Source organism: Danio rerio, chromosome 25 (genome assembly GCF_049306965.1).
Source record: "Danio rerio strain Tuebingen ecotype United States chromosome 25, GRCz12tu, whole genome shotgun sequence".
NCBI lineage: Eukaryota > Metazoa > Chordata > Actinopteri > Cypriniformes > Danionidae > Danio > Danio rerio.
The window spans coordinates 1,781,096-1,806,389 of record NC_133200.1 but is presented as its reverse complement, the minus strand read 5'-3'; the positions used below and the strand labels follow the sequence as shown (position 1 = coordinate 1,806,389).

The 25,294-nt window shown below is 39.0% G+C and overlaps 2 protein-coding genes across 13 annotated transcripts in view; one reads left to right on the top strand and one right to left on the bottom strand.

The window, feature by feature from the left end:
* The window catches only part of itga11b (integrin, alpha 11b), an 85,185-nt gene that overhangs the window by 17,316 nt on the left and 42,575 nt on the right, over positions 1 to 25,294 (top strand). The window contains exons 3-12 of one of the 2 annotated variants that reach the window (XM_073942507.1): positions 10,140 to 10,246; positions 10,823 to 10,909; positions 12,665 to 12,779; positions 12,853 to 12,980; positions 13,176 to 13,324; positions 13,499 to 13,643; positions 13,762 to 13,924; positions 15,754 to 15,824; positions 24,428 to 24,572; positions 24,773 to 24,921. In XM_073942507.1, the coding sequence (XP_073798608.1) occupies positions 10,859 to 10,909; positions 12,665 to 12,779; positions 12,853 to 12,980; positions 13,176 to 13,324; positions 13,499 to 13,643; positions 13,762 to 13,924; positions 15,754 to 15,824; positions 24,428 to 24,572; positions 24,773 to 24,921 (1,116 nt within the window). In that variant the 5' untranslated portion in view covers positions 10,140 to 10,246; positions 10,823 to 10,858. Of the gene's footprint in view, positions 1 to 10,139; positions 10,247 to 10,817; positions 10,910 to 12,664; positions 12,780 to 12,852; positions 12,981 to 13,175; positions 13,325 to 13,498; positions 13,644 to 13,761; positions 13,925 to 15,753; positions 15,825 to 24,427; positions 24,573 to 24,772; positions 24,922 to 25,294 lie in introns of both variants that reach the window. The other variant, XM_690467.10, reaches the window with a different exon arrangement.
* coro2bb (coronin, actin binding protein, 2Bb) overlaps positions 1 to 25,294 on the bottom strand; it is a 78,043-nt gene that overhangs the window by 44,149 nt on the left and 8,600 nt on the right. For 6 of the 11 annotated variants that reach the window (XR_012400095.1, XR_012400096.1, XM_073942585.1 and 3 more), the window contains exon 3: positions 11,743 to 11,851. The exons of 1 other annotated variant lie outside the window; for it this stretch is intronic. The gene's annotated coding sequence lies outside the window, so the exon portion shown is untranslated. Of the gene's footprint in view, positions 1 to 11,742; positions 11,852 to 18,960; positions 19,059 to 25,294 lie in introns of those variants that run through there. 4 more of the 11 variants (XR_012400101.1, XM_073942588.1, XM_073942582.1 and 1 more) reach the window with 2 other exon arrangements.

The following is a 25,294-nucleotide window of genomic DNA, read 5'->3' as shown; positions in this document are numbered from 1 at the left end:
ATAGTGGCCTCCACACTGTAAAATGCGATAAGTAAACTTTAAAAAAGTGAGTAAATCGTCTAAAAAGTTGACTTTTATAGAGATATACACATTTTTTATTCAGTTAACAGTTTCAAGGTAACAGTTTTACTCACTTTTGTTTTTAAGTCAACTAATCGAGGCCATTTTACCTACATATTGAATTAAAACAGTTTACAGTATTTTTTTAAAAGGTATAGTTCACTCAAAATAAAAACATTTATTTAACATTTACACTCCCTCAATACCTTTTTGAGTTTATTTATCTTGTTGAAAGCAGAAAAAGATAATTTGAAGAATGTTGGAAAAAAAGCAGTCATTGGGCCCTATCATACACCCGGCGCAGTGTGGCGCAATACGCGGTGCAATGGTCTCTTGGTAGTTTCAGCTTGGCGCAAGAGTGGTTTTGAGGCGTTGCGCTACGCTGTTTAAATAGCAAATGCATTAGCGCTCATTTGTGCGCTCACAGGCGTTCTGCTCTAAAAAGGAAGGTGTTTTGAGGTGCACTGCTGGCGCGTTGCTATTTTGAGAAACTATAATAGATTTTTCATTAGACCAAAACTAACCCGGTCTAAACTCCAGCGCAGAGTTGCACCTCGCTTACACACTGCTTAATACACACAAGAGAGCAATAGGCAAATATCTTTACATATGAAAAAATGTAAATATTAAGCATATATATAGGATATAATAAGAATAGATATAGAATATAAATATAAAGGATTAAAATATTACAAAACATATTAATTTCTAGCCTACATAAATATGAAAAACCACTGCTTTTTGAGCTCATTTTGTTATTATTGTTCATTTATTCGTTTGCTGGAAATTAGAACTGAATTTAGAAATAGTTTTGAAATGAATATTTGCGCTTAACAAACTAAATTAATTATTTATAGACTAATTGATGTCTGTGCGTAAAGGTTTCCCTATCCAAGAGCAAATGTGAAAGTATATCCATTATCTCTCATTCTCACGCAGTAGATGCTCTGTTTAGCAGTTTTCTGTTAAAAACTATTAACTGTGAACTGTTTGCTTGTGAAATGCTCAGTTTTTCCACTTAGACTTACTTTGCGTCCTGTAAATAGCGAATGAGCTCTTGGCGCGAGGCAGCTGGCTCTTAAAGGGAATGGGAGATGAGACTCTGATTGGTTTATTCTCAAAACACACCTATAACTCATAAGAAAATAAACTCAACCCTTTTAGACCATGTGCCACGACACAAAGCAGATTTTCCATCCTTAAATTAGCAAAAATTGATGGACTGTCAAAATAGAAGCCATTGACTTCCATAGTAGGAACAAAACTACATAAGGCACACGTTTTTAAGTGAACTGTCCCTTTAAGAAGCAAAATGATGAAAAATAATTAAAAATAAATAATGTAAAACTAAAAGTTTGTACTGAAAACCAACTTTAACACTGTAGAATGGATGCTCTGCGTCATGCTTGTGTTTTTTCAGGCTCCTTTTGATATGAAACATCCTTTAGCGATTTAACACTACTTCTAGAAGTCCTGCACATATTAAATATCCCGCTTTTATTTTGGCATACTAAAAATTATTTCTTGCTAATCCTACTTTATTTCCTCTAAATTAAGTATTTGTGGTGGTTTAGGGATGCTGATATCCAGAGATCATCATGTTCTGATCTGGAAGATTAAGTATATATTTCTAATGGCATTAGCAGATGCTTTTATGCGATGTACGGCACATTGATGACAGCTACTGGAGGGCCGAGATGTTACGGCACAGTGTGTGAGTGATGAAACCGGATCTGTTTGTTCAGACAGACAGTCAAAGAAATGCTAATCTGATCATGCTTTTCAGACTGAAATGCATGTCTGAAATTCCAGTTTTAATTCAATTTTCAAAGGCAGTTTGGTTTGGGTTTGTGAAACCACATGGTTTTTACGGCTCAGACTGCTAAACGGATTTGACTCGGATATTATTGCGCAAACATGAATCCACAAAAATGAGTCAAAATGCTGCAGTTTGCATCCCAGAACTGCATATTTCAAAAGTTTGCATTTTAAGGCGTCCAAAACTCTGATGCCATTTAAATGAGCCATTGAGTGTTTAGAGTTTACCTCATAGCAAAACACATTTAATCCACAAACAGTTCATAAATAACTAGGGATGTAACGGTATGAGAATTTCACGGTACGGTAATACCTCGGTATGAATGTCACGGTACGGTATTTATTGAATCATTTACAGGAAAAAACAAAACTTATGAAAATACTCCAAAAAAGTGCCAAAAGTGTCAATGACATACTATCTGTAAGCTTTGAAACAGGAACTTCAATTTTAATAACAAAAAAATATCAAACCATGTAAAAAAATAAAGTTTCAATTTAGTATTGTTGAAAACTCATCACATTCAACATTAATCACTCACTCACTTAGATAGAGATGGGTTTTAAGGAAAATTATCATATAAATATAATCTGGTAAAAGCTGGGATCTCTGGGTATTTACAATGTCCCCTGCAACAGAAAAAAACCCTCTCATTTGGGACTGAGGTTTCTGGGACAAGAGAGATATGACTTGGCCCAGGTTGACAGCAGTGGGTAACGTTGTGCATTGTATTTCCCCCAGTTGAGAGGACAAACCATGAGTAAGATAGAGATCTCATGTCTGCATCAATCTGAACAGTGTGCTGACAACACCGCTATTCAGTACGCGCGCGTCAACACCGCTATTCAGTACACGCGCGACAACACAGCTGATAAGAACTCGCGCGACAACAGAGCTATTCAGTACGCGCGCGACAACACAGCTGATAAGAACTCGCGCGACAACACAGCTGATAAGAACTCGCGCGACAACACAGCTGATAAGAACTCGCGCGACAACACCGCTATTCAGTACGCGCGCGACAACACAGCTGATAAGAACTCGCGCGACAACACCGCTATTCAGTACGCGCGCGACAACACAGCTGATAAGAACTCGCGCGACAACACCGCTATTCAGTACGCGCGCGACAACACAGCTGATAAGAACTTGCGCGACAACACAGCTGATAAGAACTCGCGCGACAACACCGCTATTCAGTACGCGCGCGACAACACAACTGATAAGAACTCGCGCGACAACACCGCTATTCAGTACGCGCGCGACAACACAGCTGATAAGAACTCGCGCGACAACACCGCTATTCAGTACGCGCGCGACAACACAGCTGATAAGAACTCGCGCGACAACACCGCTATTCAGTACGCGCGCGACAACACAGCTGATAAGAACTCGCGCGACAACACCGCTATTCAGTACGCGCGCGACAACACAGCTGATAAGAACTTGCGCGACAACACAGCTGATAAGAACTCGCGCGACAACACCGCTATTCAGTACGCGCGCGACAACACAGCTGATAAGAACTCGCGCGACAACACCGCTATTCAGTACGCGCGCGACAACACAGCTGATAAGAACTCGCGCGACAACACAGCTGATAAGAACTCGCGCGACAACACCGCTATTCAGTACGCGCGCGACAACACAGCTGATAAGAACTCGCGCGACAACACCGATTTTCAGTACGCGCGCGACAACACAGCTGATAAGAACTCGCGCGACAACACCGCTATTCAGTACGCGCGCGACAACACAGCTGATAAGAACTCGCGCGACAACACCGCTATTCAGTACACGCGCGGCGACAACACCCGCTTTAGAGTTTTCCAGCTCTTTTTCATCCCCGCTTCTAGCAGCACACTCCATTTCCGCATTACTGGATCTGTAGCGACAACAGACCGCAAGGGATGATGGTCAAGCATGGGCTGATGGGAATTGTAGTTTTCGCTACCTCCCGTTCGCTTCATTCGCCTGAGCAAATTTTCTCAGAAGACCTATAGTTTTACCAAGTCATGCGACTTCGGTAATATCGAAAAAATTAATATTGCGGTATGACGGTATTTACAATACCGTTACATCCCTATAAATAACACATATAATACATTGATTTATAACAACAACAAAAAAGACATCAACATTAAATAATGCATTGTATCATTTAAGTTTTATCACTAATAGTTTATCACTCAATTCCTGAACCTACAGCTTTTCAGATACCAATGTTTACCCAATGTTTACGGATGTTACGGAGTTATCTGAATTGTTGATTAAGTGAATGAATACTGAGTAGTTTCTCCACCATACTGCAATCATAGTTTGCTTCCAACCCAAAATTCATTCATTCATTTTCCTTCGACTTAATCCCTTTATTCATCAGGGAACCGCTAACTTATCCAGCATGTGTTTTACACAGCAAATGCCCTCCCAGCTGCAACCCAGTACTGGAAAACACCCGTACACGCTCATTCACACACATAAACTGTGGCCAATTTAGTTTATCCAATTCAGCTATAGCACATGTTTGGACTGTGGAGCACCCAGAGGAAACCCACACCAACATGGGGAGAACATGCAAACTCCACACAGAAATATCAACTGACCCAGACGGGACTCAAACCAGCAACCTTCTTGCTCTGAGGCCACAGTGCTAACCACTGAGCCACCGTGCCATTCCTAACCCAAAATATCAAGCATAAATATCAGAGTCTAACATGCCATGGTTAAGTGGAAAACCAAACAACCTGCCAACCTGGATCTGTTTTCCACCTCCAAATATAATGCGTAGCTTTAGCTGTATTATCCAAATATAATAGCTGACACTATTGATTCACAAATCAATTAGAGTGCTAGCTTTGACCACAATGTAAATGAAAGGCAGAATAAAAGCACACAGGTTTGGATCAACTTAAGAATGGGTAAACATTGGCAAAACTATTCATTCATGTTAGGATACTCATGGTTTGTTTAGGGCGAGAAAGATAAACCGTCATCTTAAGATGTCGAGCTGCAATTTATTCTGAAAGCCCTGGCATGTTTTGTTAGCATCAGATGGCTGTGGAGGGGGAAAAAGAGTGGGTTTAACTAGACGTTCCTCAAATAACCGTGCCTCAGGATAGACTAAACCTTCACTACAGGGGCCGAAGAGAAACAGTACACGCCAATAATGGATGATGGTCAAACAGTGGTGAACTGTGGGAACTGATGAAGCTGGACATCCAGACAACAAATGCAATCTTTTACGTGTCTCAAAGCCAAAAACCTACAACAAACCACCTCAGACTGGGGTTTTATAATATTGGGAATATGACAGATCTCCTAATTGCTGGTTTTAGTAGATGTTGTTGATTTTTCAACCTTGTGAAACGTGTTTATGACTGGTCCAAGTGCCCAAAACCTCTATAAAACCATCAAACTAGACCATTCTGACATGTTAAACCACATTTAAACCAGCAATATAAGTTGTTTACTAGTCTAAGTAGGTGTAGTGTTTTTTCCAACTGGTAAATTTGGCTTTTTATCTGGTTCAGCAGGTCCAGCAATAAGGTGATTTGTGCTTGTTAGTAGGTTTGGTGTTTTTTTGGACAAGGTAAACTGGGTTGTTGTAAAAAAAAAATAAATGAGATGAAAAGAGGAGAGAGAACCCAGTCCAGGAGACTCGAAACAAGCAGAATTCCTTTATTGAGACGTGTTGGTTAATCTGCAGTCATACAGCGTCTTTAAGATGTGTCTGCAAGAGCCTACTAGAGGTCCGCAGTCTGCAAGTTCTTTCACAAGTCTCTCACAAGTCTCACACAAGTCTGAATTAGTCTGAATTAAGACAAAGATTTCATGGCTATATTGTGTTCTTAGGAGGAGGGGATATAGCTAAACAAAGTATGCAAATTAAGGGTTGTGGTCGGCAGGGTAAACTGCTTCTCAGGTCTAATCTCATCATGTTCTGGAGACAGAAACCGCCTGACCATTTGATCGAAAAGAGAAAACAATAGACACCCCATGCTGTGAAACTGACAATTTGCATTACTTTGGCTTAGCCTGTGATCAGACAGACAAAAGGTTAATGTCCCTCCTAGCTGGGATGTTAATGAAATTATATAATTAAAAACCAGAGAATATAACTTTTCAGTTATACGTAGATTATTGTTCATTTGGAATTAGTTGATAGAAATTTATATTTCCACAGTTTCAACTGGTTTAGATGCCTAAAACCACTACAAAACCATCAAACTAGACTGCTGAGCAGTTTAAATCACATTTAAACCAGCAGTATATGTGTTGATTTATAGGGCTTAATAGGATAAGTTGGCTTTTTAGTCTGGTAAAGTTGGCTTTTAGCTGGTTTTGGAGCTCTATAAAAGACAATTCTGACTAGAGTAAACCAACCTTGTGGCAAGTAAAATCATCCAACTTCATTTAGACTAGCACTAAAGCATTTTATTACCCTTAGTAGACTTTCCAGTCTGAAGTTGTGTTTATATTTTGTTTAGCTGGTCCAAATGTCTAAAACCTCCATAATACCATCAAATTAGACCAGTCTGGCTAGTGTAAACCACTCTGTTGACCAGTTAAAAAAACATTTAAACCAGCAATAGGTTGATTTACCGGACTTAACGGGATTAGTTGGCTTTTCAGTCTGGTGAAGAGTCAAAAAACTCTTTAAAAGAAGTTTAAACCATTTAAACCAGCAATAATTTAGCTGGTCTAATTCCCCAAAGCCTCTATAAAACCATCAAACTAGACCATTTTGGCTTGTGTAAACCACTATGTTGACGAGTTAAATCCATATTTAAACCAGCAATAGGTTGATTTACTGGACTTAATTGGATTAGTTGGCTTTTCAGTCTGGTGAAGAGTCAAAGACCTCTTTAAAAGATCATTCTCACTAAATTAACCACCCTTGTAAAAATTTTAACTAGTCATTTAAAACTGATTTACTGGTGGTAGTAGGTTTAGTTGGTTATTCACACTAGTAAATTTGGCTTTTCATCTGAAAACCTCTTTAAAACTCTCATTCATTCATTTTCTTTTTGGCTTAGTCCCTTTATTAATCTGGGGTAGCCACAGCGGAATGAACCGCCAACTTTTCCAGCATGTGATTTAATGAAGCGAATGCCCTTCCAGCTGCAACCCATCACTGGGAAACATTCACACACACTCATACACTACGGTCAATTTTAGCATACCCAATTCACCTGTACGGCATGTGTTTGGACTGTGGGGGAAACCGGAGCACCCAGAGAAAACCCACACTAACACGGGGAGAACATGCAAACTCCACACAGTAAATGCCAAATGACCCTGCCAAGGCTTGAACCAGCGACCTTCTTGCTGTGAGGTGAACGTGCTACCCACTGCGCTCCCTCTTTAAAACATTAGAGTCTTAATGGGTTTGGTGTTTTGTCAGACTGGTGAAACTGGTTTTCATTTAATTTAGTTGATTCAAATGCCTAAAACCACAATAAAACCATCAAACTAGAACGTTCTAAAAAGTTAAACTCACTCTCTAGGTTGGGTTGCTAGCTTTGTTGGGTTTGGCTGGTTTTCCAGTCTGGTGAAGTTGGCCTTTTATCTGGTTTAGCTGGTCCAAATGACCAAAACCTCTATAAAACCATCAAACCACATTTAAACCTGCAATAAGATGGTTTGCTGGGCTGAATAGGATAAATTAGTTTCCTAGTCTGGTGAAGTTAGCTTTTAAACTGGTTTAGCTGGTCTAAGTGCCAAAAACCAATATAAAACCATTAGATCTTTAATTAGTTTGGAGTTAATTTAGCAAACCACATTTAAAACACGCTAAATTTGCTGCTCTGAGCAGGTTTAGTTGTACGCTGTGCCACTCTGGACAACACTGGTGGCCATGCAAACCCAAGAATCCAACTGGTTTGTGTTGTTTGAGCTCAGAGCCGTGTGTTGACAGACAGCGGTGTTTCAGAGATTGTAACCTCATGGCTGTAGGTCGCAGTGGCAGCACAGGAATGTAAACATCGCCATGGATGGGTTTCTGAGGCCAAACTCTGGGATGCGGTTTGTCGTTGCAGCACTAAACGTCTTGATCTCGACGTGAGCAGCATAACTGAGTTTTGCTGCTGGTTTCTGGTATTGGCTCCATCTCAGAAATACCTCAAGAGCTGGAAAGAAATGAGCCGAGCGGTTCCCTGCTGTAGTGTTTTCCTCTATCAGGGAGTGAATGACTGCGACTGGAGCGCTGCTGGAATGCTGAACTTCTGATCCTGTTTGTGTTTCTCATTAAATGACTGCTTGGGCTCTGATCTGCTACCGTTCGCCACTCTGCACAGTCTTAAAGTCTCAAATAAAAGCTTTAATAGCACACAACAAACTATTTAAATGACTTTTCTAATTTCGTGCAAAATTAGCACCATGTTTCTAGGATGTTGCTATGTGGTTCCTAAGAAGGACAATAACCAGGTGGATTGTTGCTATGGGTTGCCATAGTGATGGTTTCTGTGAGGTTGATAGTGTATTTGCATGCTTGCTACAATGTTGCAAAAGCTCTGTATTTTAGATGGTTACTGTGGTGTTTTGGATCATTGTAACAGTGTTGCTATGCTACTGCTACAATATTTTAATGGCTGATGAGGTGTGTTGGATGGTTCCAACAATGTTTCTAAAGGGTTACTATAAGGTTTGGAGTTTAGTGTACTTTAGATGGTTACTATGGTGTTTTGGATCATTGTAACATTGTTGCTATGCAATTCCTATGGTATTTAAATGGCTGATAAGAAATTTTGGATGGTTGCTACAATGTATCTAAAGGGTTGCTATAAGGTTTATAGTGTATTTTAGGTGGTTACTATAGTGTTTTAGATCATTGTAACATTGTTGCTATGCTATTGGTATGCTATTTTAAATGGCTGATGAGGTTTTTAGATGGTTGCTACAGTGTTTCTTCAGGGTTGCTACAAAGTTTATAGTTTAGTGTATTTTAGATGGTTACTGTGGTGTTTTGGATCATTGTAACAGTGTTGCTTTGCTATTGCTACAATATTTTAAATGGCTGATGAGGTGTGTTGGATGGTTGCTACAATGATTCTAAAGACTCACTATAAGGTTTGGAGTTTAGTGTACTTTAGATGGTTACTATGGTGTTTTAGATAATTATAACATTGTTGCTATGCAATTCCTATGGTATTTAAATGGCTGCTAAGGAATTTTGGATGGTTGCTACAATGTATCTAAAGGGTTGCTATAAGGTTTATAGTGTATTTTAGGTGGTTACTATAGTGTTTTAGATCATTGTAACATTGTTGCTATGCTACTGGTGTGGTATTTTAAATGGCTGATGAGGTTTTTAGATGGTTGCTACAGTGTTTCTTCAGGGTTGCTACAAAGCCCTGTAGATAAATCGAGCTTAAACCAGCCTAATGAAAATGACCAGCCAAATCCAGCTAAAACCAGCTTGACCAGCCTGGTTTAAGCTGGATATAGCTGGTTTTGGCTGGACTCCCAGCCTGGCTAGGCTGGTCAAGCTGGTTTTAGCTGGTCATCTTCCAGCCTGACCAGCTAAGACCAGGCTGGAAATGGCTGGAAACCAGCCTGGAAGTGACCAAAACCCCTCTAAAACCAGCCTGGTAGACCAGCTAAAACCAGCCAACGAGCTTAGGCTGGTTTAAGCTGGATTTTTCAGCAGGGCTAGTTTATAGTTTAGTATATTTTAGATGGTGACTATGGTGCTTTGGATAATTGTAACAGTGCTATGTGATTGCTACAGTATTTTATTTGGCTGTAATAAGGTATTTTGAATGGTTGCTACATTGTTGCTAAAAGGCTGCATGAGGTTTATAGTTTATAATGTACAGTATTTTAGATGGTGACTATGGAGTTTTGGGTCAGTGCTACACTCCAAAATAAAATATCTAAAAAATTTTTATGAGCTGAACTCAAAGAAAACTTTTTCGTTGTACACAAAAGGTCTATTTCTCTCAAATTTTGTTCACATATTTGTCTAAATCTATGTTAGATGATCAAAACGCCACCAATAACACACTGCTGTTGTCCCATTTTCCAAGTAGTGGCTAGACTGAAATCATTAAATTAAAGTCCATTAATGCATTTTCATTAGAACTGTTTGGTCAAATTATTAAGTCAAAAAGATACAATATATACTGACTTATCCTCCTTGGCAACAAATAAGCTGTGGTACTAAGTGACTAGGTGGTTGCTAGGATGTTGTATTTTAAGTAAGCTGCATAATTATACAACACATCAAAAAATTTGTAACAAACTATATATTCTTCTATTTCAGGCTCCTCGTTGGAGCTCCCTTTGAGACCAGCGGTGAACACCAGACAGGCGACGTCTACAGATGTCCACTAGAAAGCAAACGCACAAACTGCACACGACTGCATCTAGGTATCATATCACCCCTCTGACTCCACAAAAGTGATATAAAATAAACGTGTGTTAAAATTAGGGCTGCACGATACATCAAAATGAACAGTCTCGAAATAATATATGCATATGCAATATTTAATGTGCCAACCATTGGGGTGATGCATGCAAAGGTGGTTTATCCAAATTTGACCAATCAGATCCGTACTCTGTTAAGACCCACCTTCTCATTATGTGCTGTTCTGCTATTGGCTAGAGCAGCCCAAAGATGAACCTAGTTCTGAAAATAAACAAATAATTACAGCAAATACAAGTGTTCAGTCATTTATAGTGTTTTAAAGTCTAAATACTTGCACCTTGACATATATCACCTGTTTATTTTAGTTTGATCATATGTAAATATGTAATTTGTTACTAATAAAAATCGAACAAAATTGCATGTAAATTATAAGACATTTCGTTAACGCAATTCTCAACAATAATATTGCATTTGTTTCCCTGTATCGTGCAGCCCTGGTTGTAATATAGGAATATAATATAATATAAAAAATTTTTTGTCTCAACTTTCTCTTGCCGTTTGGCTGTTTTCAAGGAAAGATATCGCTGAACAATGTTTCCGAACGCAGAGATAAAATGAGGTTGGGAATGACTCTGGCTACAAACCCAAAGGATAACAGCTTTGTGGTAATTTTCATGTTCACTTTCTCGTTGATTTTAAAGGTGCAGTATGTAGGGGAGACACCTAATGGCTGAACTTGATATTGCAGTCTAAATTCTAAATATACGACACCTCTGTGCAAACAGAGGCTGCCAGATTGACGACACAAACAGGAGCAAACATGCATGACAATTGGGCTTTGTGCCTTGGTCACACTAGAGTTTGAGCATGCAAAATTCTGTCATACATCGCTGCGAAAAGGGGCGGGATTAAACAAGATTATTAGTCATTAAATAAAGCAAGGGCTATGTTTTGAATATCTCTGCAGAGACGTCATGTTTTGATCTTCAATTGGTCATAAGCAGTCACGTGATGCGATTTGGCAGCTCAGAGTTCACCAAGCTTGAACTTTGCGATGTAGCGAACTGCGAAACTTGTCGCACAAGCTTGCGTTTCCGAATTTGTCGCAAACGTGTGCATATGCAAGTCTATGAGGTGATAAGTGCAGTGTGACCGCAGCTTGACACTGCTCAGCAAAGGTTTACATTTGTAATAATATTTGTATTATTTGCTAATTAAACACCAGCTCATGTGTATTTTTACTAATCTGCATCTAACTTCAGAGGCTGCTGCTGTCATCTAGTGGTTACATTTTCATCCGTGTTCGCATATCTTGAGTTAGCCCCTATGACTGAAATTAACAACATAGGCTCATTCTGAAAGCGTAGCCCTATATAAATTTCTGAAGATCGTGAATTATGGAGCCAGAGAAACGCGTGTCTTAATTTAGTCGTTAAAACGTAACATTACGGGGTGGTATGACGTTGTTCATTCTCACACTCACCAGCTGACTGCTTACCTCCGTATGGACGGCTTTCCCACTGTTACCAGTTTTTCCAGTGGCTCGACATGTACATCAGCGGACTTGAGACGCAGAGAAGAGTTGACCACGATGACAGGGTTCGAGTCTAGCGAAGAACGGTTCCAGAAAGCAGGGAAAACAAGAACAGAAGCCAAATAATAAAGTAAACAAGTAAATAACAGAGTGATAATGTGGTAAAATCTGAAAACATGGTAAAAATCAGGGGCTTTTCTTTTTCTCGGTTGCTTTTTAAAACTGTTGGTTGGGTTTAGGGCAGTGGGTGAATTGGTCAATCGGTGCTATTGAAAACACTATTGGTTGGGTTTAGGGAAGGAACAGGGTGGGTCAGTCAATCGGTCAGTCAGTCAGTCAGTGAATCGACAGCAGCCTCTGGTGGATTTACGTGAGAACAGCAGGCAAAAATGACACTCATGAGAGAAATTTAAGCTCTGAAAAAGCATAAACAGTGGCCTCAGGTGGATTTGCGAAAATAAAAATCGCAAAAAAAGGTAGCTCCTTGGATGCATTTGGCGCTCTCCAGAATTGTGTATATGGGTACATTTTCAGAATGAGCCTGGGTTGAAAATTAAATACACTCTTTATGACCAAGGCAACCTGGGGTGCTAAAATATAATTGGGTAAACTGGGAGTGGGCGGAGTTACAGAGATCAAAGCAAAGACAGAAATTCCAAAATTGAACGCACATATTCAAAGCAGAATATCTGACTTCCGCATTTCTTTCCAGATCAACAAGTATGTTCACTTAGCATATCTTAAATATCTGCAAACATATAGGATTTTTATGCTTTAGACGAGCTTAAAATGTACATACAACACCTTTAATTATACTGAGATTAACTCATCAGTGTATGTTATTGTAAAAACATTAAATAAAAGAGTAAACCGAGTTGTGTTTCAGGCGTGTGGGCCGCTGTGGTCATATGAGTGTGGAAGTTCCTACTACAGCACCGGCATCTGTTCAAGAGTCGACAGCAACTTCAACTTCACCCATAGCATCGCTCCAGCCTATCAGAGTAAAGCTTCACACATCTTCTTATTAACAAACGCTTCGGCACACATGTACTGACAGCGTTGGTTTCTCCACAGGATGCGAGACCTACATGGACATAGTGATTGTGTTAGACGGGTCGAACTCCATCTACCCCTGGTACGAGGTTCAAGATTTCCTGATCAATGTGCTACAGAAGTTTTACATCGGTCCAGGACAGATCCAGGTGTGTTATGACCTGGAACATTGCTTTGGATTGCAATGGTTTTGATTCATGACCGGTTTCGATTTGTCCAAAAGCAGCACTAACCGCTGTAGAATCAGGAACTACAGAACAAAAATACTGACAACTAATCTGATATAATAGAAAATATGCATGATTAGTCAAAGATGTCACCGGGTGATGTTTCCTATTGTCTAGGTAGGGGTCGTCCAGTATGGTGAAAGAGTCGTGAACGAATTTCGACTGGATGATTTCCGTACAGTCGACGAGGTTGTGGCAGCAGCTAAAAATATCGACCAGCGAGGCGGAGAGGAAACACGGACTGCTCTCGGGATTAATGTGGCTCGGTACACTGGTGTTTCTCTGTTTGTCTGCTATAAAACACATGCAAATGATGAATTATAATTAAACATCACGTGTCCTGCGATGTGACTATTGCGATCACATTGCGATATCGATGCTGAAACCATACACTGTGCAGCCCTAATTTTAATGCCTGAAACCCAATGCATTTATAACAGAACTCAAGCATTTAAACACGGAGGTCGTCCAGATGCTAAAAAAGTCATGATTGTCATCACGGATGGAGAATCGCACGACAGTCCAGACCTGAAGGCAGCCGTGGAGGAAAGTGAGAAGGATAATATCACCCTGTACGGCATTGCGGTGAGTTACTGCTGCTTTTCCAGCTCAATCCTCCAGATATCAGATTCTTGAGTTGTGTTCAAACAGGTGCGCAGGTGGAACAGGTGAACATAGCTCAGATATTCCAATGCCGTTCCAGGTTCTTGGCTACTATAATCGACGAGGGATCAATCCTGAAGCTTTTCTGAGGGAAATCAAGTTCATCGCCACCGATCCAGACGAGCACTTCTTCAGCGTCACAGACGAGTCTGCTCTGAAGGATATCGTCGACGCTCTGGGAGAGAAAATCTTCAGTTTGGAGGGTAAGAAACCCTAATCTAAAGCTTAAGCTTCATCTAGAGACCAGAATATCAGAGACACTAGACAAAACATACAAGCAACCACTTAACAACATTTAAAAATGGCCAAAAATACCTTTAAATGTTCAAACCAACACCTAAAACTACCCAAAATACTCTAGTAACTACATTGCAACATGCTATAAACCCTCAGAACACCTTACAAACCTCACATCAACACCTAAAACTACCCAAAATACTCTAGTGACTACATTGCAACATGCTAAATGCCCTCAAAACGCCTTGCAAACCTCACATCAGCACCTAAAACTACCCAAAATACTCTAGTAACCATATAACAACATGCTAAAAACCCTCAAAACACCTTACAAACCTCACATCAACACCTAAAACTACCCAAAATACTCTAGTAACCATATAACAACATGCTAAAAACCCTCAAAACACCTTACAAACCTTACATTAACACCTAAAACTACTCAAAATACTCTAGTAACCATATAGCAATATGCTAAAAAAACAGAACACCTTACAAACCTCACATCAACACCTAAAACTACCCAAAATACTCTAGTAACCACATAACAACGTGCTTAAAACCCTCAAAACACCTTACAAACCAGACATCAACACCTAAAACTACCTAAAATACTCTAGTAATCACATAACAACATGCTAAAACCCCCCGGAACACCTTACAAACCTCACATCAACACCTAAAACTACCCAAAATACTCCAGTAACTACATTGCAATATGCTAAAGACCCTCAAAACGCCTTGCAAACCTCACATCAGCACCTAAAACTACCCAAAATACTCTAGTAATCACATAACAACATGCTAAACCCCCCCAGAACACAATACAAACCTCACATCAACACCTAAAACAACCCCAAATACTCTAGTGACTACATTGCAACATGCTAAAGACCCTCAGAACACCTTGCAAACCTCACATCAGCACCTAAAACTACCCAAAATACTCTAGTAATCACATAACAACATGCTAAAACCCCCCAGAACACCTTACAAATCTCACATCAACACCTAAAACTACCCAAAATACTCTAGTAACTACATAACAACATGCCAAAAACCCTCAAAACACCTTACGAACCAGACATCAACACCTAAAACTACCTAAAATACTCTAGTAACCACATAACAACATGCTAAACCCCCCAGAACACAATACAAACCTTACATCAACACCTAAAACAACCCCAAATACTCTAGTAACTACATTGCAATATGCTAAAGACCCTCAAAACACTTTACAAATCTCACATCAGCACCTAAAACTACCCAAAATACTCTAGTAACTACATACTATAACAACATGATCAAACCCCCCAGAACACCTAAAATACTCTAGTAACCTCATAGCAACATGATAAAAAAACAGAACACCTTACACATCAACACCTAAAACTACCCAAAACCCTCTAGTAACCTCATAGCAACATGATAAAAACCCTCAAAACACCTTACAAACCTCATATCAACACCTAAAACTACCCAAAATACTTTAGTAACCACATAACAACATGCTAAAAGAACTCAGAATCCCTCACAAACCTCATATAAACACCTAAAACTACCCAAAATAGTCTAGTAACCACATAACAACATGCCAAAAACCATTAAACACCATAACAACCACTTTACAGCAACTTAAAAACCATTTAATGGACCTTAGCAACCACCCATAACACCCTAGCAACTACAGAGGCACACCAAGCCTACCATAAATGACAGATTAGCACCATTTCAATGAATATGACACTTAAAAAATATCTAGTTTTCTTAGTATTGCTTGACTTTTTCACAGGCACCAACCAGAATGGTACAGCTTTTGGTTTGCAGATGTCTCAAGCCGGATTCTCTTCGCATATCGTAGAGGTGAGTGCGTGTCCATCCATTCCAAGCTGAAGAAATATAAATATTGACAACAGCGCTAATGTGCGGAGAATTATATTAGGTACTCAGTGGCGTGCGTGAAATGCTGTTATTCTGCTCTTTGCACTCTGAGATTGAGTTTGAAGCTCTCGCATTAGCCTGGAGCAGATGCTACGGCATCAGTCAAAATAAAGAGTCATTGAAAGAATGATTCGTTTACCGCTCGTGGGAAAACAAACCTGAGGTACATCCTTTTAGGGCCCGACAGAAGCACGAAACGCCAATCTTTCAATTAAAATAAGGCTGGTTTACTTTTGAAGTGGTTCCACATGCTGGGAGAGGCATGAAATCTGTTTAGACCGTCTGTCGTCTGAGGGAAAAGGGCAATTTTTTCACCTTTTCTCTTGGAAGGCTTAAAGGTCTGGGGTTCATTTAAAGGAACAGTCCACTTTTTTGGGAAATGTTTTTACATTTTACAGCTCTCTTACGGTTAAACAGTAGAGCTTTACCAATTCTGAATCCGCCAGACCCAGAGATTGGCTGAATGGGAGCACTTTTAGCTTAGCTTAGCATAGTTCATTGAATCAGATTAGACCATTAGCATCTTGCAAAAAAATGAAATTTTCCTATTTAAAGCTTGACTCTTGGGTGGCACGGTGGGTAGCGCTGTCACCTTGCAGCAAGAAGGTCGCTAGTTCGAGCCCGGGCTGGGTCAGTTGGCATTTCTGTGTGGAGTTTGCATGTTCTGGGTTTCCTTCGGGTGCTCCCGTTTCCCCCACAAGTCTAAACACATGCACTATAGGGGAACTGGGTAAGCTAAACTGTCTGTAGTGCATGAGTATGAGTGTAAATGAGAGTGTAAAGGTGTTTCCCAGTGTTGGGTTGCAGCTGGATGGGCATCCGCTGCATAAAAAACAAATGCTGGATAAGTTGGCGGTTCATTCCGCTGTGGTGACCCCTGATAAATAAAGCGGCTAAGCCGAAAAAGACAATGAATTTATGAATGAAGCTTGACTCTTTTGTAAGTACATGCTATACTAAGGCTGCATTAACAGTTTATTGTGCCCTTCACTCGCTAACTTCATCTTATTCCCTTGGAAGTATGTAATTTATTACATTACACTAGTGTTCACTACTGGGGGAACATGTGAATGGATTTAAATGGAATGCCCTAAACCTTTGAGAGTTACAGTTGTGACATCACAATTGCATTGCATTCTTGGACATAGAGGTGCTAGTGTACATATAAAGCTGACTAGCTCTCTCTTAAAACCGAGGGATCAAGGGTATGTCCATGTAAACTTCCCTCGTTTACTTGATGAAGTGGAATGCACTTTAAAATGACAGTGGGCAATGATGTGCGTTTCTTAAAGTGGAGTGGAACGCAGTCTAAGGCAGACAGAAAATGAAAAGGGATCATATTACACAGCACTGATACCTAGTTACCCAGCTAGGGATTATTTTCATGCCTGCGTAATATCATTACTCTTTTACAGTCATGGTACGGCAGCAAAATTTCTTGATTATTATGATGAAATGAGAGTACAATTCCTAAAACATCAGCCTAGAAAATAACAACTGATCCTTTTAGTCTGCCTTATACACAGTGTTACTACAGATCAATTTGTTTGTATATTTTTAAGCGGAATGCTAATGGTCTAATCCATTTCAATGATTTATGCTAAGCTAAGTTAAAAGTGCTTCAAAACCGGAGATTGGCTGAATAAATTAAAAAATAGTAAAACTCAACTATTAAGCTCTAAACTTAGCCTGTTAAAAATACAGTGAAGTGTTCATTTAAATCATATATTTTACTGTTGGACCACAGGGAGCAAGTCTGCTTTATATGTCCCGAAATTCAATGTGATTGTGACGTCACAACAGTGTAGTCTCCAGGTGCTCAGAGGTTTAGGGAATTGCATGTAAACCCATTCAGAAATCCCCCCTATTGTGGACACTTGTGTGATGTAATAAAGTGAGAGTCAAGCTTTAAATATATTTTTCTTTGCAAGATGCTAATGGTCTAATAAATTTCAATGATTTATGCTAAGCTAAGCTAAAAGTGCTTCTGCATAGAAATAGGCTGAATGGGTTCAGAAATGTCAGAACTGAACTGTTTAACTCCAGGAGAGCTGCAAAATGAGCGTTTCTTTTGTGAAATGCTAATGGTCTAATTCATTTCAATGATTTATGCTAAGCTAAGCTAAGCTAAAAGTGCTCCAGACCTGGAGATTGGCTGAATGAACTCTAGAGAAGCTGTAAAATGAGCCTATTTCTAAGAAAACAGTTTTTAATGTTAGTTGAAGGGCAACAAAACTGAATTCATAAATTTTAGGGTTGGATTCCATAGTGAGTCATTTGTCAATATGTCCCAGAATGCAGTGCATTTGTGACATCAAAACAGTGTAGTTCCCAAGTGATCAGGTGTTCATTGCATTTGAACCCATTCAGATTTTCCCCACAGTAGTGAATACTTGTATGATTCTGTCAACGACGTACATCTGGGAGCATCAAGCTTTAAATTGAAGAGTTAGATTTTTGGGGCAAAATGCTAATGGTCTAATCCATTTCAGTGATTTATGCTAAGCTATGCTAAAAGTGCTTCCACCAGACCTGGTGATCGGCTGAATGGATTCAAAAACCTTTTACCTCAAGGAAAGCTGTAACATGAGCCTATTTCTAAAAAACTGTGGAGTGTTTCTTTAATGTAAGTTGAAGGATAACAAAACAGGAAGGAAGTCAGCTTTAAATGTCCACTCCAGCACCAATATGTCCCAGAATGCAATGCAATTGTGACATCACAACAGTGTAGTTCCTAAGTCCTCAAGGCTTTAGGACACTGCATTTAAACCCATTCATATAATCCCCCACTACTCCAATTGGTCAAGCTTTGAATTTTTTTTTTTTTTGGTGAAATGCTAATGGTCTAATCCATTTCAATGATTTATGCTAAGCTAAGCTAAAAGTGCTTCCACCAGACCTGGATATTGGCTAAATGGATTCGAAAATGTTAAAACTGACCTGTAAAACTCTTTGAAAGCTGTAAAATGAGCCCTTTTGCCAACCAAAACAGTGGAGTGTACCTTTAATGTTAGTTGAAGGACAACAAACCTGAAGAAAAATAGCATTTTTTTCATACCTTTCACTGTTGGATCCCAGGAGCTGCTCTTGAAAGTCGCAACTAGAGACGGGAGATAACGTCTCGGAAAGTTTTTTTTTTTTCATTCCTGACTTCTCCTAAGGAACGAGATCCAGAGAACACATATGGTTTTGTTGAATTAGGCTCCTTTACAGAGGAACCGTCACACAAACACTCTCACACACGTGCTCTTGTGTTTTGTACGGGCGCGCTCGTACATGTGACTCTATTTGTGAAGGAAAGCTTCTGCCTTATTTGCTCGTGTCTGTTAATGTTTTTAAAGGAATGACTGTGTTTCGTTTTATAAGAAAAAGAGCTCGGCGTCCATTAAGAGTGCAGTAAATAAAACCTAATCAGATGGAAATAAAACCTTTGGATGTCAGTTTATGGGCTTGGGCCGCTCACACGGACATGGCATGCTGGATTTCACTGCTTTTGTTTTGGTAAAGGGCTAAAGAGCTGCCAGGCCTTGAAAAACTCATGCAGTCCCTTCCAAAAGTTTGCTGTCAGATGCATAGATAGAATTGAAAGCAAAGTTGAATCTTGTGAATGTTTATTATGCAACTTGTGTGCCATAGAAACAGCAATTATAAATTATTACAATAGAGTTACTCCAACAAGCAAAAGAATATTAAGTGATATAATTACCATCTCTAAGAAGCCACAACACTATTTTCAACAAAAAGCATTTTATGCATTGTAGCCAGGGAATGCAAACTTTTTAAACGGGTTACACAGCAGCACTTTTAGCATAGCTTAGCATAAATCATTGAATCAAATTAGACCATTAGCATATCGCTACAAAAAAGAGTTTGGATAATTTTTCTATCTAAAGCTTGACTCTTCTGTAGTTACATTTGTGTACTAGTATTGATGGAAAATAGGAAGTTGCTATTTTTAATGGTCGACAGGGCTAGCAGCTATTTTAATAAACAAGAAACTTTGCTGTATAAAATGATAACTTTTTAAAACTGTTATTTTTTATGTTAGCGTAGCTTAGCATAAATCATTGAACCAGATTAGACCATTAGCATCTTGCAAAAAAAATTGTTTTTGAGAATTTTCCTATTTAAAGTTTAAATCTTCTGTAGTTATACTGTGTACTATGACTGATGGTAATTAAGCATTGCTATTTTCTTGGTCGATAAGGCTAGCAGCTATTTTCCCATTTTGGTATAATAATCAAGTGACCTTGCAATATAAAATGCAAACTTTTAAAACCCAGCATTTTTTAAAGTGCAGTGGTTCATTTTAAAATGATGTGTTGTGAGTAGTGTTGGAGTTTGATGTTGTAACAAATGGAGGACAGACATTTATTTTACTAACTAAAAAATAGTTTTCAAGACTACATTAAATAGTTCCTTAATTAGTAAAATAAATCACCTAACTAGCAAATAGGGACTTACATGAGTTTCACTTGTAATCGAACCAGCGTAATCGTCTTAGATTAATTGTGCTTGCCCAAACTGAAATATATATATATATATATATATATATATATATATATATATATATATATATATATATATATATATATACATATATATATATATATTAATAATTAAACTTTAGCAATTATCAGCTCCTCCCCTTCACCAGTAGCTCCTCCCACTTTTTTTTTATACAGTTAAAGTCAGAATTATTCTGTTCTGTATTCTTATTCTTTGTTCTGTAAACTATCAGGAAAAAATATAACTTAAAGGGGCTGATAATTTTGTCCTTAAAATGTCTTTTAAAAAATTAATAACTGCTTTTATTCTAGCCGATATAAAACAAATAAGATTTTTTCCACAAGAAAAAATATTATCAGACAAACAGTGAACATTTCCTGAATCTGTTAAACATAATATAATAAAAAAATTAGGAAATATTTAAAAAAAGAAAACAAAATCAAAGGAGGGCTAATAATTCTGACTTCACCTATATATATATATATTTCCTAAATATCGATTGCCATCCATTGGTCAAATGGGATAACCATATTACTAATGATTGTATTTGTAATTTTTTATCAATTTCAACATGTGAAAATATCTTTAATTAACTCATTATTGAAGATGTTGCTACGTAACGGTGTAAAAAATTTATATTGTTAAACCACATTTTATTCTACACCATACATCATACCATAAATATAATAAATTGCAAGCAGCTTTTTAGTTTAAATGAACGACTAACAGGTTGCTATATCGGGGCTATGACTGCATCTCTTAAAACACTGCGGCTTCAGCATTCACATTTGTGCAGTAGGATTGTGTCATTTATGTTGTATAACAAATCACGAAAGCCAATTGAAGTAACGTTAACCACAGAAAACCACGAGTAGACGTTCCCAAAGGGAAACTCTGGCTTGACAATGCTGATTCTCCCCTGCTATTTGGACTTTAAACAGCTCTGTAGTGATAATTGGCTTAGCAAATATAACCAATATTCTCCTCGAAGACAGAGACTCAGTTTAATTCACAGGAAAGATATTTTGGTTGCAAGCGGTGGAATCTGGACCACCCTTTGTGATAAAACAGGCAGAAAAGTCTTCGGCTTTTTGATATCCTGGATGCATGCATGCGAGCGAGGCTCATCTGTGAGTTTGACAGCAGGCCTGAAACTCTCTGCCAAAGTTTTCCTCATGCGTTGTCGACGTGGACACTTTGACTGCGTTCCATGGCACATTTGGACAATAAACTCTCCAATATACGCTGTGCGTTGTTCCATTCGCTTTTTATTAGCGGCGCATGCAAAGGCAAACCCTTGACACTGAGTATTGAGAACTGATTGTGCAACTCGTCCTGCAGAGTTTGTGCAAAAAAATGAATGATGCCTTGAACTGTGGGGGTTACTGAGAAATGCACTGGAACAACTACCCAGAACACTAACAATGCTTGGTATTATTAAATCACATGAGGTCATTTCTCACAAATAAAAGTTTTTATGTCATGTCTGAACCTAATAGGAGCAGTTAAATGTAACCTTTTGGCTCAGTGGCTCAGTGGCCTAAAAGCAAGAAGTTCGCTGGTTTGAGTCCCGGCTGGGCCAGTTGGCATTTCAGTGTTGAGTTTGCATGTTCTCCCCATGTTGGCGTGGGTTTCCTCCGGGTGCTCCGGTTTCCCCCACATTCTAAACACATGCGCTGTAGGCGGATTGAATAAGTTAAATTGAACGTAGTGTATGAGTGTGTGTGTGAATGAGTGTGTATGGGTGTTTCCCAAACCGGGTTGCGTTTGAAAGGGCATCCCCTGTGTAAAACATTTGCTGGAATAGTTGGCGGTTCATTTCGCTGTGGTGACCCCTGATAAATAAGGGACTTTACTTATAAGTCAAAGGAAAAATTTATGAATGAATATTTATTGTATTTAATGTTTGGGTGTCTGAAAATGAAAAGAAACAAGGTAGAAATTCCAAACTAGTTGTGAGTTAATCTTCAAACTGTCCTCTATGGAGTCAGATAAGACTCAAAAATAATTCACGCAAAAGACAGGATGTGCATGCGTAGCCAAATTCACGTGCATAAAACCAAATTCACGTGCGTAAATATTTATTTATATTCACAAAAAAAATTCACGTGCACAAAATAAAAATACAATTTCATGAAATACGTTTCACAAATGCAAAACACCATTTGCAATTTAATTCATTATGGCTTTAAATGAACGCTACAGTCCCAGATGTTAATGCAGTGCAGTGTTTTTGGCTCTCAGATTGGTGCGGGAGAGGTTTGGCAAATATGCTCTGTTTGCGTTCTCTATACGGCTGAAGGCACTGCCAGACCGCTTGTTAAGATCCCATAATACTCACTGAGACTTCCCTGCAGGTACACCAACCCTATGATGCAGGAGTGTGTATTATGTACATTACAAAATGCTGGGTTGCTGTAATCCATGTTAAGTTGAAATATGGACGAACCAAACCATTGGGTTAAAATGTGTCCTTTAAATTTCATTGAAAAAAATGAACCCAACACTGGATTTGTTCTAGGACTGTGTAATATTCTGACATACATATATTGTATGGACAAACAAGTAAATATTATTATTGTGTATTATTGTTTATTTCATGGTGTCACGATATGCATTGTTTATGATAAGACTTTTTTATCATTTATACAAGCACTACATTACACACCATTTCGGGGATACAGACAGAACCACGAAAAACGGCATAGTGAGAAAGATGCAATCTTAAAAGCACAATGTTTTACATTTAGCATTTTATTCTGCAAAAAATAATGTTATGGTGGGCCTCATGTTGTTTTATCATTTATTAAGTATTTAAATGTAAAAAAATATTCCTTAACGTGGCATATACACTCACCGGCCACTTTATTAGGTACACCTGTCCTACTGCTCATTAACACAAACTTCTAATCAGCCAATCACATGGCAGCAGCTCAATGCATTTAGGCATGCAGACGTGGTCAAGACGATCTGCTGCAGCTGAAACCGAGTATCAGAATGGGAAAAAAAAGGGGATTTAAGTCAGTGGGGGACTTTCGGGGGATTATCAAAAATTAAATTCATTTTATTAAACTATTAGAATTACCATATTTTATAAATAACCTACAGAAGAAAAAAAATGTAGTTACTAGATACATTTTAAAAACAACATGCAAATAAAAAGCCATCAGCCTTTCTATTTTTTGTGACCCCTGGGGAGCTGGGCACTCATGTACATTAAACATAAATACAGGCCACAACTGAACATGGAGGATGGTCTCCGAGCGGCGTTCTTCAAAACTAAATGATGAATAGACTTGGGCCTATTGGGATGTGTGTGCCGATGTGTGAGGCTTGTATATTTATAACCACCTCAGAGGATATTAGAGTTCACGAGTCACCTGATTTTGGTGGTCGAGGACTAAAAAGTTTGAGAACCCCTTATTTAAGTTGGTTGGTTGTGCTGAAGAATCTGTTTCAAGGGCTACAAAGCCCTTCCCCTTAGCTCTACGCCTTCAAGCTAAAGAGAATTGAGACACCCCTAAGGAGGAACGGCTAAGGGGTAGAATTGAGATTGGGCCAATGAGTTCACTGTACTCAAATGGCCTCCACAGTCAGCAGATCTCAATCCAATGGAGCAGCTTTGGGATGTGCTGGAACTGGAGATTGGCATCATGGATGTGCAGCCGACAAATCTTTAGTAACTGCGTGATGAAGAGCAAAATCTCTGAGGAATATTTCCAGTAGCTTGCTGAATCTCTGCCATGAAGGATTAAAGCAGTTCTGAAGCAAAAGACGGTCCAGCCTAGTACTAGCAAGGTGTTTCTAATAAAGTGGCCGGTGAGTGTAGATAAACTATTACTTGGTATTATATTGCGATATTTGACGTTATCGTGATATGTGATTTCTATCACCCAGCCCTAGTTTGTTCATATTGACCCAACATTGGGTTATGACAACCTAGATTTGAGTACCACAATGACACATGGTTAAAAAATGACATGTGAAGTAATGAAGATGCAAACTTTCTCTTAAAGGACGGGATACTGGTTGGTGCAGTTGGCGCTTACGACTGGAATGGAGCGGTTCTGAAAGAGACCCGTCATGGTAAAGTCATCCCACCAAAGTCTTCTTATATGAAAGAGTTCCCAGAGGAGCTGAAGAACCACGGAGCGTATCTGGGTAAGAACAACAGCGTTTTCAGCTGGTACCAATGAGCATCTGACTCCATGACTGACAGAAATCCCTATGTACTCAGCTTTGAGCCATTTCCAAACCATTTCCTCAGTGTAACATTAGGAGTTTAATTTCCATGTGTGTAGCCACCAAATCAAAATGTACCACAGGATGGAGGTCAATGTATAAGAATGCCTTGTCTTTAGGGTATATGGTGTCGTCGGTGGTCTCTGCTCATCACGGTCAGCTGTACGTCGCTGGAGCGCCCCGATTCAACCACACAGGGAAAGTGGTCATTTTCACTCTGACCAACAGCGGAAACCTCACCATACTCTATTCTCTCTACGGGAAGCAGGTAAAACCACCAACACACACTACTAGAACAAGCATCGCCAAACTTTAATGCTTCACAAACGACTCCAATACACTTTCATATACAAACAATTGATACACAACCAAAAACAGAGATCAGCAACTACAACTGAAAGCCTTTACAACTGTTGTAGATCAAAACAACTGTTCAGGCATTAAACATAAACACATAAAATATGTCAAAGGAGTAAAAATCTGAACTACAGTTAAAAAACAATACTAAAATGCACTATTAAAGCTCCAAATCATCGCCACCAAGAATATATCATGTGCATGCACACTTGAGATATGTGCAAAAGTGTGCAGTACATTTTGAAAATGCTCTTTAAACCCAACGTTGGGTCAAACATGGACAA